Genomic DNA, 19848 nt, shown 5'->3' with positions numbered 1-19848 from the left:
CTGTGTTTTCATATTTATTTATGAATCTACTAGTCAAAAGATAACAATACATTTAAAAGGTTGTTTTGAATTCGGAAACAATTTCTAGATTATTACAGGTAAAAAATATTATTTAAAACATGATTCCACACAAATATGTGAGTACCCCTTAGAGCTAGGTTTTGGGATAAAGATGTAGATTATCTTATATTTATGTGAACAATTTTGAGCAATGCCACATGTGATTTGATTGAACAATACGGCAATGCTAACAAAATTGACAGTTCTAAATCCATTAGTGAAAATCTCAATCATTGTTTAAAGCCCGACAGAATTTGTTTCAGGTTTAGCATAACCTGCTAGTATTTTATATGTTTAAATTAAGTTTAATCTACGAATATTGTTTTTGGGTCATATATTATTTTGTTTTAAGAATACAATCTTCTTCTTAGTCATAAAGTACTTATTTTGATAGCAAAATTGTTTAAACTAGAACCTAAAAACTTCAAAGTGGATTAACGTTAGATTAAATTTATTTTTAGATTAACTAATCTGATTATCAAATGTATTTACAGACGAAAATACTGAGTATTAATATTTCTCAAAAACATATGTATCATAATACAATTTCATCGTCTAAACAAAAATTGTATTAAATTTTCAAATAATACAAATGATTTTTATGTTTTACGGAAACTAGAAAAAACTCAAACAAAAAAATTACAAAATCGATTTTTTGACAACTGAGTTAGGTCTTTGACAAGTGAGTTTCAGATCTATGTGTATTTATCTATGGACGGTATTCATAAATGTTTTAAAACAATGGAAAAACTTTTTTGTTTTCATATGTATCGGGCACAAATTATACAGATATGAATCAGCTGGTTTCAATAGAAAATGTCAAAATGGTTGTGGTTTGAAAGAGGGTCAAATATATTTTACACTTTTTCACTCGCTCTGCAAATCGCAACCACTGAAAACTTTTTGACATCTGTCATTTGCTGTTTCTTGTAACCAAATGTAAAAAAATCAGAGTGTAATTTTCCATTTTTTTTAAATGAATACTCTTATAATAAATAAATTCTTATATAATTAAGATAAACATTAACAATTAACAACAAAAAAAATGTTTGAATGCTGTTTGAATCGTGTAAACAACAAATGTATTTTTCAGAATGATATATTGACAGTACTCTCATCTGCAAATACCTAAATTCGCATTTGATCTTCAAGTCAAAAACCCGTCCGAAGTAAAATACTCACGTTTGTCTAAACTTATTATGGATCCTATTACAGGATCGCTTGCATTCAATGGCTTCATTTTATCCAATTGCTTACGGCGTCTAACCAACCACCAATCTACCATAAATATGGCCAATGCTATAATTTTCACTGAAGCACAAAGTCCCACATATCTGAAATTGAACAAAAAAAAAAACTTAGCATTCATATAAATCACATGTATTCCAGATTGACTTACTTGTAACGAAACTTTTCAATGTCATAAATTAAGCAACGACCACCTTTCTGACCACACGATGACTTCCACAACAAACAGGTGGAATCGATGAGGTTACCAAAAAGTATGGGTGCTGGTATATAACCAAATAGACGGAATATAACAAATTGCATGCCTAAAGCGAATGAGCGCTCTTCTTCGGACACAGAACGTAGGACAATCATGAGTAGAGGCATTTGAGTGGCAGCCACAATGAAGGTCATGAAGAAGAGCAATATAAGGAATGGATAGATATTACGGCAGGGATTGGCACAAGGACCGGCAGTGGCAACAGGAACTACAGTAACTTCAGCGAAATTTTCATTGGCATTAAGGGCTTGAGCCTGGCTACCTCCGGCTCCCAAATAAATGCTACTGGAGATATTAGCATGAACACCTGGAAAATTTAACAAATACAAAGAATTAAATTAATAAATTAAAATTTTAAATAATGCAACACTTACATGCACAATTTGTATAATTTGAGCTGGACGAGAAAGCCGTACATCCCGCATGACAGGGACTGAAATAGGTGAGACCATTATTTCCACACACTGGTTCCACATCACTTGTCAAACACTCGCAACCAAAATTACAAGCTGCTGTCAAATTGACTTGGAATGGTTCCAGCGATCCCGGTTTGGAACTATTATAATACGGCATGGTAGTGCCGGCCATTTTCAAATTGTCACAGCCCAAAAAGAACAACATGGCAAAGAGACACAAACAAATGACATTCGAAATGAGAACAAATGTCACCGCTCCCTTGGGTTTCAATTGAAACCGTTTAAGTATACAGCCGCCAACAAAGATGCCAATACAGGCTCCCGGTATAGCAATGGATCCGGTAAAAACACTAGCCTGACTTTTGCCCAAACTAAATTGGGTTTCCAAATATTTCGGCAAGAATACCACAAAACCGGAAACAATCATTAGTTCCATACAGGCACCCAGACACGTTACAATGTAAATAGGATTCGTGACGAGACGTAGCATAGATTGTGGTATATCTGCAAATTAAATTATGAATGTTAATATTTTTGTTTATTTTTATTTTATTATTTATACGAATTTATACCTTTAATGTCCTTTCCATAGCCTGTATCTACTTTAGGTTTCTCGGGTTCTTCTTTTGTGGCCACGGAAACGATTTCCTTTTTAATTTTACCCGTTTCATCGGTATTGCGAGGCAAGCTGTTGGAATTATTGGGTACAGCTGGCTGTATTACCACAGAAGCTTTGCGCATTTTCTTCTTTTCATGTGTTAAGACCTGTAACATTTTTGATTAATAGTAAATTATTAAAAATAAAATATTTTTTACAATAAGGTAAAAGGAAACACTGTTAATAAAATTTTACCGAGAATTCCCGGAATATTTCTGAAATTATTTCTGCACAAATAAAACAAATTCTTTGTGAGTTTTTGCTAATCGAATGATTCGATTATATCCACAGATTTGTTTCGATACTAGCAATAGAAAATCAGTTTTACAATAAGGTAAAAGGCAACACTGTTAATAATAAACCGGTTAAATGGTTTCGGTTTTTGTCTTCAAAAAAACCGGTTAACCGGGTTATATTAATTTTTTTTATTTAATATGAAAAAGGTCTCCCTAAATTTATTTTTATTTGTGAAATATAACAGGAAATGTTTTAAGAATTGTGTACTAAATCTTCGAAAATTTAGCATTTATGAGTTCATAAGGCTCTATCTTTATGCAATTATTTTATATCGAAATTTTGCGAAATATTGTCAAATGCTATAATTTTATATAACATAGAAAATATAATTTTAAAAATGGTATCAAAGTTTTTCATAAATATGTCTGAATGATCTTTAGAAAATATATTTCTTTAAAACCGCTTAACCGTCTTACAAAAACGGGTTTGTCAAAAAACCGAAAAGTTAAATAAACCGAAACCGGTGGAGTTTACAAAGATGAAAAAAAAACCGGTTGACTGTTTTAGGTGTCGGTTTTGGATACTCTAGTTGACATAGAAGAATTACGATTTAAATAACCGAATTTTCGTTATCTGCTACAACTGAAAAATGTTTTCATTTAGACTGAATCAGTTGATAAGGAATATATTCGGTTATCACAACGAAAACTGTGTGACAAATACAGAAACGTTAATATAAATTTAAATGTTAAGTTCTGTATGTATTTTGCAATCAAATTTTCGAAGCTCCCAAATAAATTACATACATGATTGATACATCAATATATCCGTTATAATCCCGGTTAAATTAGGGAAAATCGGCCCACAAATGGCTGAGATACAGGCTAAACCGAAAAACTACCTCGATTGTTGATCTACATATATGTATCTAGATTACTAAGTCATTAACATATATCGATAATATAGATACATACAGTGATGTGAAAAATAATAAGGACACTAATGTGGTACATTATTATTTGGTGAGAAAGTGATTAAAATTTGAGAATTGCTGAAAAATAACGGTTCTTATTTTTAGATAAGATATTACAAAAACAAATTATGTTAAAATTTTTTTTAAAATTTACATGCATTTGATAATAACAAATTTTTAATTGATGAGCGGTTGTTTTAAGTTGTGAGAAATAATAAAGTCATCGCTTCAATTTGAAAATAAACATATTATAAAAGTTATATTTTGTGTATAAAAAGTAAGAAGAGTGTTCTAAATTACATTCCAATATAAAAATAATTACTTTTGTTTAAGCCAATTAGTGAAAAATAGAAAATCTAAGCATTTGTGACCCAGAAGTACGGCAAGATATCAAAAAGTTGTTGTCAATGTTCCTGTCAAATGTATTCCTGCTAAATAAATGCGTGATAGAAACCCGAAAGTTACACCAGCAGTAAAAGGAAAGATCATTTGATGTGTTAAAAAGCATCCAATTATTTCGTCTAAACAAATAAAAAATGATTTAAACATTAACATCGACTCACCAACAATTCGAAAAAGAGAACCTAAAAGCTCGCAGTGCTAGAAATGTACCAATCTTGTCTAAAAAGAACGTCCAACAAAGGTTACCATTTGCTGAATTCCATTCTGGCTGGTCTCAAGAGAAATGGCGAAATATTCTTTGGTCGGTTGAGACTAAAATTAATTTATTTAATTCAGATCGAGGTCTTCATACTATAAGAAGACCAATTAATACAGCATACAACTCCAAGTACACTCTTAAGACGGTGAAGCACGGCGGTGGTAATATCGTTGTCTGGGGATAATTTTTCTACTATGGTGTTGGGCCACTATATCGTATACACAGGGCATTATGAAAGCAACTGGTTATGTCGAAATCCTCCAAAATTATATGCTACCATATGCCGAAGAAAATAAGCCACTTCGATGGGTATTCCAACAGGATAATGACCCCAAATACAACGCAAAGTGTACTAAGAAGTACACTAAGAACATCAATCAGATGAAAGTGTCCTATAAATTGCGATGAGCTCTGGGAATTAATTCAGGCTGTGTGGAATGATATACCGGTATCAGTCTGTCAAAAACTTGTCGATTCTATGCCCAGATGATGTCAAGCAGTTTTAAGCAACAATGGCGCATCAACAAAATATTAGAAACTCTAGCACCATATTAGAACTAAAGTTAGTGCAAATCTAAAGAAGTGGCCACTATAGTAATCATAACAACGCCCCCTGTTATCAAAATGGAAAAATATTTCCATACGTTTTTAACAACAAATCTACCATTATTCAACAAAGAATTGCAAGAATTGTTTAGATTTAAAAGGTGTAGACACAATGGAAAATGAAGCTAGAGATAAAATTGTGCACAAATATCTAGAAAATCCGACTTTGTCGGGTTAAAAGATAGCCAAAATCTGATTTTCGGCAGATATCAGGTCAAAATTTTTAAGTCTCGGTAGGTCGAGGTTGTGTGGCCTTTAAATATGACGACGTAAAATTGAAAAAAAATATTAATAAGAGCCAAGCTTTTCAGACATGTTTTTAAAGAATTTTCAGAATTATATATAAAAGGAGAGTTTGGAAAAGCGATTGCTGTCATTTAAAAGACATCACACATCTGATACAAAGTTTTAGCCAAGTTGTCATTACTCAACGACAAGTTGTCATTACTTAAATACAACTATGATGTGGTATAATGAGAATAATATTGATGTTCTACCAAAACACATCAATTACACAAATTGCCCAAATCTTCGTCCAATCGAGATATATTGGGCAATTGTTAAACGTAAAGTGAGAAAGAGTGCAGGTACAGTAAATAACCAGATTTTGATGAGAACAAAGTGGAATAAATATGCTGGAATGGCGGAAGAAGTGGGAAGAAAAGTTGTGCAGCTATTAATGGGAGGCATAAGAAGAAAATCCAGAAAATTTATTCGCAATAAAGACACATAAATCTACAGTTATATTTTTTTAAAAGCTTAATAAATTACCTTTAATTTCATGTATAAAATGTTAACATACGATGTTTCATTTAAAAGTTATGCTCGCTTTAATACGTACGGATTTTAAGTGGCCACTTCTTTATTATGAATTTAATTTTTTTTATTACTATTTTGAAGATAACATGAGGTGTCCTTATTTTTTTTTCACAGGGTGAATCTGTATTTTAAGGATAATTTATTTAAATAAACAAAATAAAAACAACAATTTAATAAAATCGTAATTCGTTTTTGTACTAAATTACCTAAAAATTAGTGCAGTTATCTATCGGCAATTATCTCATTTTACTTAATTTATCATCACATATTGTTATAATAAGGACACTATTATTTTTCACATCACTGTATATAATAATAGACGTTTTTAAAAGACCTTTCCAACGACATATAAAACGAGATAGAAATTTGGACCGACACCCAATTTATTTTTCAAGGCGTATGTATAACCGAGAATTATTCTTCGGTTTTAATTTTTTTTTTTGAAATTTAAAAAAATTCAGAATTTTGAAATAAAAAACAATATTTCCATACAAATGGCAAAAAGTGGCCTAACAGTAAATAATAGAATTTTAGATCCTAATGAGTTTCTCTAAGGTCAATTCGATGTAAAAATATTAATGAATTTCTTTAAACTTTTTATAAAACCAAATCCGAGGTATACATATTCTTTGGTTTTTTGGAAACTCTACTGTTTTCAATATCCCTGATATAACGTAATGGTTTTGGTCAATAATTGGGAGTAATGATATCATGGATAATTCCATAAATCAATAAAAATATTGCTCATTTTTATATGTTCAACTGTAATTTCTATTAAAATGTACTTATTGTCTCAATCTCCAATGACTTTGGACATCTTCAAAAAAATATATTGAAGTACGTGAAAGAAATGTGGTGGTTTCTTCCCACTGCATTTATGGTGGAGATTACAAAGTTGAAAAAGTTTATTTACGGATTATTAATTTAATTCTAAGAAGATGTACTCGTAAACATACTTTGGTTTTTTTTTTGTCATCCAACTTACATGTACTATGTAATCGTAAAAGCAGTGGGTTCATGTGAAACAACGATTAAAGGAATCATGTTATAGATTTACTGAATATTTACCTTGGGGAATGAGAAGAATGGTATTGCAACAATTAGCAGCAAAACACCACACAATAGAAAGCCACCCCACCACATGCCAACCCAACGACGATCTCCTTGATCTGAAATAGAAAAAAAAATAGAAAAACATGGTAAAAATATAACTAATTAATGTGCATAATACGAGGACAAGTAAACACGTCTGCAATTTACATGTCTCATTCACTGCCAGTAGTGTAGATTGTGGTTTACTTACCAATGGAAATTATAGAAGAGGAAAGCGAATCCATGTGAAATGATAATAAATATGCACCTAGTAGAAAACCAACAACGGGACCAAAAGCCGCCATACTATACATGCAACCAATGTACATGGAAGAACTCTCCGTCTTGACATGGTCGTCAACATATGTCGTGCCCAAAGTAAATAAAGGACTGCCACCACAACCCAACAACAATTGGGCAATGACAAACAACAGCACTGGGCCAAATGTTGATAGTTTGCCCTCGAGACAATTATCCTCGCGCAGAGTGTGTGGTGCCAAAGGAGGATTTGATAGACCACTCGAAAGTCTGCCCAAATCCATATCTTGATTACGCACTAAAGCACTGCGGCATATATTGTCACTGGTTTCATTGGCAATGGAAACACCCGGATTGGGTTCGCTTGTGAAATGTGGCACCATAAACACCAATGATCCAATACCCATAATAACGGCACCTTTTTAAGAAATTTCAATAAAAATTATGCTTATCTGAAGAATAGTAGAGTAATTATTTTCAAAACTTACCAATGCCAATCCATACCGGTATATGACGACGACTACCCAAATAACTGACAAATATCACGGTGATGACATTACCAATTTCATAGCTGGACGCTATTAGTCCCGAATAACTGGAGGGTATTTCGAAACGTTTCTCAATTGTTGTTATCACGGAATTAATATAACCCGAACTTAGAGCCTGTTGCAGCATGACCAACATGGATAGCAATAGAACGAATATTTTAATGCGGGCAAATTTCTGTATGCCCCCTGGACGACATCCCAATATGCCACAGTCTTGTGAACACAAGTCATCGTCGTCGTCATCATTAAGGCCACATGTAGGGTTATTGCTGGTTGCATTGTGTTGACCACCATGCAAATTGCTATGATTATGCTGTGTATTACCAAGTACAGCCGACGACTGACGGCTGTGGCACTTGATAACGGTATCAGAGCAGGAGGACGTCTTAGCATGTAAATTGCGGGCATTATTTGCAAGCACAGTTGCATTGGTTGACGGCATCGTCGACGATTTCGTCGTCGTCGTCGTTGTCGCTGTACTGCCAATTGCATTTGTATTTCCTAAGTGATCTTCAGCTAAATCGATGCTGCTGTCATCACCACTATTTGTTTCCGAGTAGAGACCAGTCATCTGATACATTGACTCTTGACGTCTGCAAAAATTATGAAATTAATTAAAATAAAAAAGGAGTTTTATTACATATAATATTGAGGTATCTATGAATAATAATAAGAATGATGCTCTACGCCTACATACTTAAAGTCTTGAAACGTCGTACGCTAGTAAGTTATTATTACATATTTTTATTAATTCCTTTAAAAGTTTCAAATATTATTCAGTCGTTAAACCAAACAGATATGGAATCCATTACCACCTATGTAGACCTGGAATCTAGGGCGAATAAAATTACGACATTAATCTGGTATTACTATACAACTATAAAGGAAGGCTTCAAATTAAAATGGAGAACATTCTACATGATGAACAGGCAGGTATCCGGCCAAACAGGAGCTGCGAAGACCAGGCCAACACTCTACGCATTATAATAGAACAATCTATAGAATGGCGTACTCCCCTGTACCTACTGTTTCAAGATAGCCTTCGATACCATCAGACGGACTGCCATATGGAAAGCATTGAGAAGAAAAGGAGTGCCGCAGAAAATAACTCGAATCATCAGAGTTATTTACGAGGATGCAGAACTATCTGTTCTTTACATCGGGAATATAAGTCAACCATTTCACACAAACGCTGTAGTAACACAAGGATGTCCCCTATCACCTCTGCTATTCACTATAGTGCTGGATGACATCATGAGCGAAGTCTGTTCAAAGAGAAGAGGAATAACATGGAGCCTCTCACGCCAACTCGAGGAATTGGATTATGCGGATGATATTTCTCTACTCTCGCATAATATATCCAACATGCAAGCAAATATAGATGATTTGGAATGATTAGCACGCAATGTTGGACTTGAGATAAATATCAAGAAAACCAAAGCTATGAGAATCAACAACGTTAGCACCGATAACATCATGCTACAAGACCAACCAGTTGAATACGTAGAAAGCTTCTGCTATCTAGGCAGTACAGTATCAACAAATGGCGGCTGAAACAGACGTAAATAACAGGCTCAATAAAGCGAGAGCGGCATTAGGAAGACTGTATGGAGAAACTCACAAATATCCAGACGTACCAAGCTTAGAATATTCAACGCATGTGTAAAGTCTACTCTGTTGTACGGAAGTGAAACTTGGTTAGTATCGAACACGATCACGCAAAAACTAAAGGTATTCATTAAATAGTGCCTCAGAATCTTATGCAGAATATTCTGGCCTAGCAACATCAGCAATACGGATCTCTGGCACCTCACCAACGAGGAACCCATACTAAATCAAATAAAACGTAGGAAATGGAGGTGGATCGGCCATACTATCAGAAAGAATCCTGACAGTATAACAAGGATGGCGCTAGAATGAAATCCTCAAGGTTCAACAAGCCGTGGTCGACCAACGAATACATGGAGACGCACTATACTCCAAGATCTAAGACAGTGCAATCTTACATGGGAATATGCGAAAACAACTGCAACAAATCGAGTAAGATGGAGATGCTTTGTGGAAACCATATGCTCCCAAGAGAAGTAATGGAAAAAAGACATTATTCAAGGAATTTAGATTAAAAGCTTGTAAAATTCTATAGTATACTTCAATCCAGTAGAATTTATCAGAGAAAAGAAAGTATTAATTCAAATCTAATCGAATACTTTTCAAAATTTAAAAACTAGGAACCTAGGAATTAGTGATATCGCTAGATACCCCCTTTTAACACTCTTGTGAATCTAAAGTAAGTACCTCTACAAAGTTTTCTAGGAACGAATTCCTTGGTAAGGATGATTAAATTTTTAAAACTGAAGAAACCCAAATTTTCATCCTAATTTTCTGTCAATTTCAAATGATTTTACTACAAATTACGTTCAGATGATCCCATTCGTACTCTTCTACACAAAACTTTGACAGATCATGTTAATTGTGGGACAATGTAACCCATACCGTTAAATGCTTCACTGATTCCTGCAAAATAAACGGTATTTGTGTATAAAATCCAAAAGCATGGATATAATTTTTAAAATTTTAACACTTCACAGTATTACAGCCACACTCACTTGTATATATTACTCAGAAACGAAAACAAATATTTATTTTATTTATTCATCTTTGGAGGATTAATAGGTTAAATACAAATATATAGTTGATATACACTATCACCACTTTCAGGTCACCCCTCGTACAACATAACACTATAAAAACTGTAATTAATAGAATAACAATTTTTAAATAATCGTAATTCTTCCTACGCGTACAACGTAACAACGTCTTCTTACGTTTGCTCTCCTCAAGTCTACTGGACAAGGAAGTAAATAGTTTTTTTTTTAATTTATGACTCTGTTTTCTGAGCCTTTTCGCAGCAAAAATTTAGGTTTGTAAAATTTAAATGGGGCGACTTTTTGAAGCGTTTAAATACTATTGACAAAAACAAAAAAAATATATAAACACGAAATATTGAAATTAGAAATGGCATGAACCCAAAATATAACTCTCGTACACTTCTTCTTCACTTTTCCAATAATCAACTGGGCCACAACTACTTTCGTACTTGCAACACGCCGTAGACGAGTAGCGGGAGTAGGAGGAGAGGTTGTTTTATGGTTTTACATGCTCGGTGGCATGTTTATCCTGACACGTTTATAATACTGACGGTATGTGGCAGAACTAAATGAAATTATTATTCGTACGTATTTCGTTGACCAAAAAAAAAAATAGTACTTGCCAAGTACATACTATAGGTAATATAAAACATTATATTGATTTTAGTAGTTGGGTTTACATACCAACTTTCATACTTTGATATCAAATCAATTATTCATGGAGTATAAAAAATGCAATAATGTGTGTTTGTCTTATTGTTTCTTGTTTTCGACTGATTGTATATTCATACATTTTATCACTTTTAGGTTGAGTTCAACACTGGTTAACAGGAAATTAAAAACAGTGGAAGGATTAAATGATTGTCTTTAAAATTACGTTTTGAAAGACTAATTTAAAATGATTTTCAAATTTTCTTTTCGATAAAACTCCTTAGTTTTTAACGGTAACGATAAAATAGATCTGTTGCAGTCTACGATGTTCAAGGCAAGAGGAAAAGCTCAGGAAGAGTATTGCGAAATTCGAAATAATTTATGATGAACATGTGAATGTTTTCGCTGCTTCAAATCATACTCAGCAGAGTAATGGCGGCCTCAGTCACAGACTATCCATTAACTGGGGAAGCCTAAACAGACAAGTCCCCGAATCAACTTGTCCAAAGTACTATAGAAGGTGTCCAAAGAGTTGGATTCGAAGAAGATGACAGCATATTATCCAGCCTGATATATTAAGGGTCATCAGAACGAGATTATTAAGATAGCTAGATCTTAAGCTGATCCGCCACGTAGTAAAGTTGACCAGCCAAAAGTAAAATCTACGAAGTGATTGAGCGAAATTCGTGATGCCAAAGTATGTAAGTTTATTTTTATACTTGCAAAAAGAACGCTGAAATTAGAATAAGATAAATTATTCTAAAGTGGTCTGAACAAAATTGTTTCTCGATTGCGACATCTAAAACTTGGCAATGCTAATGAAATCGTTCTAGACACTATAATAATCACTTTTAAGTCTATTTTTTAATTCTCTAAATTCCTGATGTCCTGTGTAACTGTGTATTTTAGTGTTTGTTAAATCGTAAGTACTTGTAAACTGAATAACAATCAATAACTTAAAACACGGATGTATATTCTTCATACAATAGATATAAAGAAAGAAATAGAGAGTGAGTACATACCTGTGACCCTTGCGATGTGTAGTACTATTTGAATTGTTATGCATTGCACAACATCCGCTGTCGTTTGAGGTACAATCCTTTGTATTGACACCTCCAGTTCCGCCATCTAGTGAATGGGCAAAATTTCCACTAGGACGCCTATTGTTGTATGTCGAAGGAAGACTACCAATGGCGCCAGCAACACTGCCAACATTACCATCCTGTTCAAAAGAGGGATTCACATACTGTTGATCCGTTGAGCAGCTACAATGACCGGACTTTTCCGGTTTCTTTCCAGTCATTATTAACTCATTCGCAGTTTGCAATTCTATTTTTTAAATATTGTTGTGGCATCTACTAACTACTACTGCATCTGTTGCTGAAAGTGTACAAAAAAAATAGACTGGAAATTATAAAGATGTTTAAATATATTTTTAAATATATGTATATATTATTATAAATATGCATTTAGATAAAACCAAAAACATGAACAATTAAGTTAAAATTTTGCATGTATCTAATTATTATTCCATTTAATGAAAATGTTCTGATGTAACATCTGTCGAGTTTGTTATTGCTGTTGCGATTTAGTTGTTTTTGATTTTATTTTTCACATGTGTTGTGTCCCATTTTACAAGACAATTTAAATGCGACTACGCTGACTGAGATTGTCGACAGATAATACAAACTATAATATTAAATACCAGGTAATAACAATTAAAACTAATTCTCTTTTTTTTTTTGTTTAAGTTTATTGTAATAAAAATGGAAAAAACTGTTGGATGTCTACAAAAAAATATACATACATATGTACATGTCTGTATAAATAGTGCAATTATTAGGTTTTACCTTTAAAATTACCTAATTGGAAAATTTCAAGTAATTATAAGAAATAAGTTAGCTAGAATATATTCAATTTAAAAATATGTTTCAATGATGACAATTCATAATTTAAATACATATCGTTAGCTAAAATGCAAAAAGGCTTTATTAACAAAAAATTCAAAATCGAATTTTTGATTGATTATTATAAATGCCATTAAACTGCATGTCTTGGCAAAATTTTACACTTCTTCGATCAAAATTTTGTCAGTTAAACATGTATATACATTAGAGTGCTCCAAAAAAATAAAATTGCGAATTTTGACCGTCCCTCCCTCTAGAATTGTTCTATGTATTGTAGAAACACATTGTGTAAAATATTAGGATGATAGGATAACGTTAACTGGTGGCGCAACGACGCTGAAGTTTTGAGGTGCATTTACAAGGGGAAAATATGCAATTTTTTCAGTTTTTGTAAAAATTTGGCATTAAATAATGACTTTTACAATTTAATTTAAAAGAATCGAAATGTGTACGTAATTGTCGTTATAATAAGATATAAAAGACAAAAAATGGTGAAAAAATGTTAAAGTTATTAAAAAATCGCCAGGCCATTAAAGTGTCTCAGGCCACTAGAACAAGACATTTATGAACAAAATTAACATATTTTGAGAAATATTAAAATAAAAGCTTATTTTTACTTAAAATATATCCATATTTACTTGTATATGAGTTTTTGTCCTCGTAGGATACCGTTAACCTATTCGCAGGTATGACCAAAAAAATTAAATTTTTTTAACGGCAGTTTCAAAACTCCAATTTCAAATTTTTAAAAATTTTGTTAAACAAATTTCAGAATTTTTTGATCATCACATGGGGATTTATTGACAACATAATAGGGAATACAAAGGTGAAAAAAGTATGTCAATACCTCCTATAGTTTTTCCGTACCTGCGATATAAATTTTGCGATTTTCGAGAAAAACTAATTTTTTGGCCATATTTTGGGGAATGACCAGAATTTCCTTACTGTAATGATTTTTAAGTAAAAGCTATTCAGAATAATATAGTCCAGGTAATTTTAAATATAGTCTGAAAGTTTTACTAAAATCGGAAAACTTTAACCCTTAAATCGTGAAGGTCAAAAGTAAATTTTTTCAATATTTGGAATTTCTCGTGGAAGATAGCGAAATATTATATATTTTTGGGCCGATTTTGATGAAACTTACGAAAAATATAAAATGGAGTCTAGTATTCAAAATAACAGTACAAAAATGGAAATTAACCCTTAAGAGTACTTTAGGCCAAAATGACTGTGTTTTTCGTGATTTTAAAAGTTGAGGGTCATTTGGACCCCAAGTGCTATTAAGGGTTAATTTCCATTTTTGTACTGTTATTGTGAATACTAGACTTCATTTTATATTTTTCGTAAGATTCTTCAAAATCGGCCCAAAAATATATAATATTTCGCTATCTTTCCATGAGAAATTCCAAATATTGCAAAAATTGACCTTTGACCATCACGATTTAAGGGTTAAAGTTTTCCGATTTTAGTAAAACTTTCAGACTATATTTAAAATTACCTGGACTATATTATTCTGAATAGCTTTTACTTAAAAATCATTACAGTAAGGAAATTGTGGTCATTCCCCAAAATATGGCCAAAAAATTAGTTTTTCTCGAAAATCGCAAAATTTATATCGCAGGTACGGAAAAACTATAGGAGGTATTGACATACTTTTTTCACCTTTTTATTCCCTATTATGTTGTCAATAAATCCCCATGTGATGATCAAAAAATTCTGAAATTTGTTTAACAAAATTTTTAAAAATTTGAAATTGGAGTTTTGAAACTGCCGTTAAAAAAATTTAATTTTTTTGGTCATACCTGCGAATAGGTTAACGGTATCCTACGAGGACAAAAATTCATATACAAGTAAATATGGATATATTTTAAGTAAAAATAAGCTTTTATTTTAATATTTCTCAAAATATGTTAATTTTGTTCATAAATTTCTTGTTCTAGTGGCCTGAGACACGTTAATGGCCTGGCGATTTTTTAATAACTTTAACATTTTTTCACCATTTTTTGTCTTTTATATCTTATTATAACGACAATTACGTACACATTTCGATTCTTTTAAATTAAATTGTAAAAGTCATTATTTAATGGCAAAATTTTTACAAAAATTGAAAAAATTGCATATTTTCCCCTTGTAAATGCACCTCAAAACTTCAGCGTCGTTGCGCCACCAGTTCACGGTATCCTATCATCCTAATATTTTACACAACGTGTTTCTACAATACATAGAACAATTCTAGAGGGGGGGACGGCCTGTACCTAGAAAGTTTTTTTCGTCCATACAATCTTGGAGCACTCTAATATACATATATAGCTTCTCCTGTAAAATTATGTTTATGTTACTTACGCTTTTTGCAATTTGAGCTAACGATATATAGAATAAATATCAGGGGATACCCTAACACATCTTGTTCAAGTACATATATCCTTGGGGTATAGTTTAGTTTTTGTGTAGGAAATTAAAAGAAAAACAAGTAAGAAAGTATGGTCGGTCAAGCCCGACTATATAATAAGAGTAAATGAGCAAATAAATTTTTCTTTTAAAATTTCAATAATTTATTTTCGGGAATGGTTTTCGGAAGAACGCTTTATATGGGAGCTATGAATAATTATGGACCGATCGCCATGAAATTAGATCATGTCATTTATGACTATATGAAAATAATTTGTATTGAATTTTATGTGTATACCAACAGTTTTAAAAGATTTTTGATCGTTAAAGTTATTTTCGGAAGTGGGCCTTATATGGGAGCTGTGACTAATTATAGACCGATCGTAACAAAATTTGGCGACATAAATTTGTGGAGGTACATATAAAAATTCAACATTTATGACCGATAAAGTCCAATTTCGAGAGGACAGCCAGCCAGCCAGACGGACATCGTTTAATCGACTCAGAAAGTGATTCTGAGTCGATCGGTATGCTTTAAGGTGGGTGTTAGACTAATATTTTTGGGCGTTACAAACATCTGCACAATCGCATAATACCCTTCTCACTATTGTGGTGTAGGGTATAATAAACTTATTTGAAAACGTACATTTCATTTATAATGTTAAATATTTCGTTCAATAATACGGAATTATCAGTGACTGAAATAATACTTTAATACCGAGATTCATAAAAATCTGCTCGCAGAACCCGATCATTGTATAATGCAGTAAAGAGAAAAGTAATGCAGTAATATGGTTATTTCGGTAACAGTGATTTAGAGGTAACGGTATTCTGAATTATTTCGGTAACGGTAGTTTTGGTCTAACTTAAGATATTAATAAAATTTAGAATAAGTAAATATATACTGTATATTCGCGTAACTCAAAAACAGTTTAGTTTATTGAATAAACTTAAAAAAATTATTTCGGAAATAAAATTACCTTTAAGAAAGACTAAAACTTTTTTATCTGCGCAGTCGATTTGATATATCGCTCATTTGCTGAAACAACGTCATAACTCAAAATCCGTGTGTTTTGAACTGAGTAATACAAAATATGCTGCGTTCTTTAGTCTTTCATATAGTTATGAATTATAAGTTTTAAAAAAAGTCATGTATTTTTTGTATGAGAGTGTTTTTTTGTGGTAAACGTCAAAATTAAAATTCGTGTTTTCTCGTATATTTGACAAGTAAAAATTTGGGTTAAATACAGATTAGAAAGATATCTACTATTTAAATCAGATTTTATTTCAGAAATCGCATGATTTATTAAAAATTTATGACATTTATAGTAAAATGTCATAAAACATTCAAAGTCGTTTTCAGCATATGAGCGATATAATTTTTTTTGGAAAAAAAACAATGTTCCAAACAAAACAAGCCCTAAATGGTTAATGGTGTCCTCAACTTTTGATTTTATTCACAAAAGATTAAAAAAATATCCCCTAATATTTTAATAAACTACATAACTCGTAGTAATTAGCTAGATCTTGCAGTGTTCTCATATGTTTAGTACTGCAAGAGTCGGCAATGCAGTGTTTGAATCCATAAATTTGACTAGTGGAAACTATAAGATATACATATTATATATCACCGAAATTCTGTCTTCTTTTCAAAAATATATACAATTATTAAAAATTTATAGAAGGCTGAGAGAAATCATGGACCGATTCTTATTTTTTTCTACAGAACGTATAAATCTAACATAGGAAGTACACACCGTTATAAAAGTATACATACGATCGACTTATTGGGCTTTTTTTAAACATCTATATATTTAAAAATACAAGGCCTGACTCTTCCATTCACTCACTCATTCACTGACTCATAAGTGAGTGAGTGAGTGAATGAATGAGTCAGACCTTGTATTTTTATATAATAGATGTTTACAAAAAAGCCCAATAAGTCCAACGTTCAAAATTTCATTATCTGTAATATATTCAAAGAAAATAGCTAAACTTTTTTGCCTCATAATTTTATCCATAACTCTGGTTCTACTTTACCGATATTACCCTCATAAGTTCTTCCGTATAGGCCCTAGACGGACAGACATATCTAGATCGCCATATAATTTTTGAAAGGTTCCATAATATATATACTTTTTGGTTCTATAAACGGAAATACAAACTCAACCTCATCCTTTTGCAGGTGGGTATAAAAACATTAACATTTTTTAAGCTAATTTTAGTGACGGAATATCGGGATTTATTAGCCACACCACATACATGTTTTGCAAATGAAATGACAAAATCTTTGTAGTTGTTTATAAAAAAATAGTAAAATAAATTCATATGTATTATGTTTCAGTTTAAAACATACTTGTATGCGAATACATATTATGTATATATTTTGACTGTATTTTAAGTAGTTTACGTTTTATTAATGAATAATGTGTAGAAATCACGCAAAACTTGCCTAAAACAGGAATAATTAAATACATTTCCTAATTATACTGAATTGTACGTACACTCAAAAATATTTTACAGTAACTGATTGTAGTTTGTTTGAAAAGTTCTCCGTTAAGTTAAAAATTAATAAAAATTTACGTAGTTATTTTACAAAGAAATTTAGTTATTAACTTTTTGTTGTATGTAAAAAACAAACTGCAATAAAAAACTGTTTATCTGTACAGTTAATATTTTCAGTTATTTTTATTTAGATATGTATTTATATAAAATTAATATTAAAAAATACTGAAAAGTTTTAATTGTCAAAATAAACTCAAAACTATTTTTTTGTGTTTACAAAATAAAAAAAAAATTCGCTATTCTTCAAAGGATTTTACCAAAACCATGTAAGTTTTTTGCAAATTATACTAAATATTGTAGTTGTTGTTAATAGGGTTCTATAAGTCGATTAGGGTTCTATAGCTGAAACAAAAAGTCGACTTTTCGACCTTTCGACTTTTTCCGTTTTTTAAAAATTCGACTTTTCGAACTTTCGACTTTTGGTAATTTATAAAAGGTCGACTTTTCGAACATTCGACTTTATAGTTAAATCGACTTTTCGACTTTTTTCGACTATTTTCGACTTTTTTAGACTATTTTCGACTTTCCGACTATTTTCAACTTTTTTTACAATTTCTTTTAAAAAATACAGAGTTTCTACATTTATTGATGAGCCTTTTGTAATGTTTAGCAATAAATATGAAATTTACCAAGAAGAATGTTGGAAGAAAAGCTTTATTTTATAAACATTTATTTATTATTTATATTAGCATACACTACAAAAAATGCAAGTGTACGAAATTGCAATAGTTTTAGTATAATGTTGCAATTAAATATTTTTTTAACAATCTAAAAAAAACGACTTTTATCGACTATTCGACTTTTATCGACTATTTTCGACTTTTATCGACTATTCGACTTTTTTCGACTTTTATCGACTATTCGACTTTTTTCGACTTTTGAGATAACATAATCGATTGTTCTACTTTTTTCCGATCAAAAAGTCGATTTCGACTTTTCGACTTTTTTCAACAAAAAGTCGATTGTTCGAACAATCGACTTATAGAACCCTAAAGTCGATTGTTCGAACAATCGACTATTTCCTGCAAAAAGTCGAAAAGTCGAAATCGACTTTTTGGTCGGAAAAATGTCGAACAGTCGATTATGTTGTCTCAAAAGTCGAATAGTCGAAAATAGTCGATAAAAGTCGAAAATAGTCAATAAAAGTCGAAAGTTCGAAAAGTCGACTTTTTAAAAAACGGAAAAAGTCGAAAGGTCGACTTTTTGTTTCAGCTATAGAATCCTAGTTGTTAAATAAGGTGGCATTTTATATCCGTCTGATATTTTCTCCACCCTCTATTTTTATTTACAGATTTCTATTGATTTTTAAACTCCCTTCCAAGGATCAAACAGTTTTTCACCAACAATTTTGTAACTAAGCCATGGAGAAATGGACTCAGTTAAACCAAAGTAATATGGATATTGAGAGTAATGAGTAATGTTAAAAAATATTAAAACCTTTTCTATTTTCAGATTAGAAGGATGACAATTGACACCATTAAGCCATTTAAAGACCAACAATTGCGGAATCAAATTGATTTTGTGAAACACTTTTATATATATACATTAGGGTGACAGCCGATTTTTTTAGATTTCAAAGAGTGCCGGGTGGAATATTGTGACACTAGGCCTAAAAGTTAAGTGCTGAAAATTTGAGCCAAATCGGACAACGATTTCTGGACGCGCATCGAGGTCAAAGTTCAAAATTTTAATCGCAGGTACGGAAAAACTGTAAGAGGTATTGACATAATTTTTTCATATTTTTATTCCCTATTATGATCTCAATAAATCCCAATGTATTGATCAAAAAATTCTGAAATTAGTTTAACAAAATTTTTAAAAATTTGAAAATGGAGATTCGAAACTGTCGAACAA

The 19848-nt window shown here is 31.6% G+C and overlaps 1 protein-coding gene across 3 annotated transcripts in view; it reads right to left on the bottom strand.

Annotated features, from left to right (window-relative positions):
- The window catches only part of Oatp30B (Organic anion transporting polypeptide 30B), a 94604-nt gene that overhangs the window by 4907 nt on the left and 69849 nt on the right, over positions 1–19848 (bottom strand). For all 3 annotated transcript variants that reach the window (XM_065501765.1, XM_065501764.1, XM_065501766.1), the window contains exons 3-10: positions 12157–12514; positions 7776–8428; positions 7241–7705; positions 7006–7106; positions 2556–2748; positions 1942–2487; positions 1460–1874; positions 1243–1394 (exon numbers count right to left, since the gene is read on the bottom strand). In XM_065501765.1, the coding sequence (XP_065357837.1) occupies positions 1243–1394; positions 1460–1874; positions 1942–2487; positions 2556–2748; positions 7006–7106; positions 7241–7705; positions 7776–8428; positions 12157–12437 (2806 nt within the window). In that variant the 5' untranslated portion in view covers positions 12438–12514. The remainder of the gene's footprint in view (positions 1–1242; positions 1395–1459; positions 1875–1941; positions 2488–2555; positions 2749–7005; positions 7107–7240; positions 7706–7775; positions 8429–12156; positions 12515–19848) is intronic.

Source organism: Calliphora vicina, chromosome 2 (genome assembly GCF_958450345.1).
Source record: "Calliphora vicina chromosome 2, idCalVici1.1, whole genome shotgun sequence".
Taxonomy (NCBI): domain Eukaryota; kingdom Metazoa; phylum Arthropoda; class Insecta; order Diptera; family Calliphoridae; genus Calliphora; species Calliphora vicina.
The sequence above is the reverse complement of the archived record's forward strand: the minus strand, read 5'-3'. Positions and strand labels throughout refer to the sequence as shown.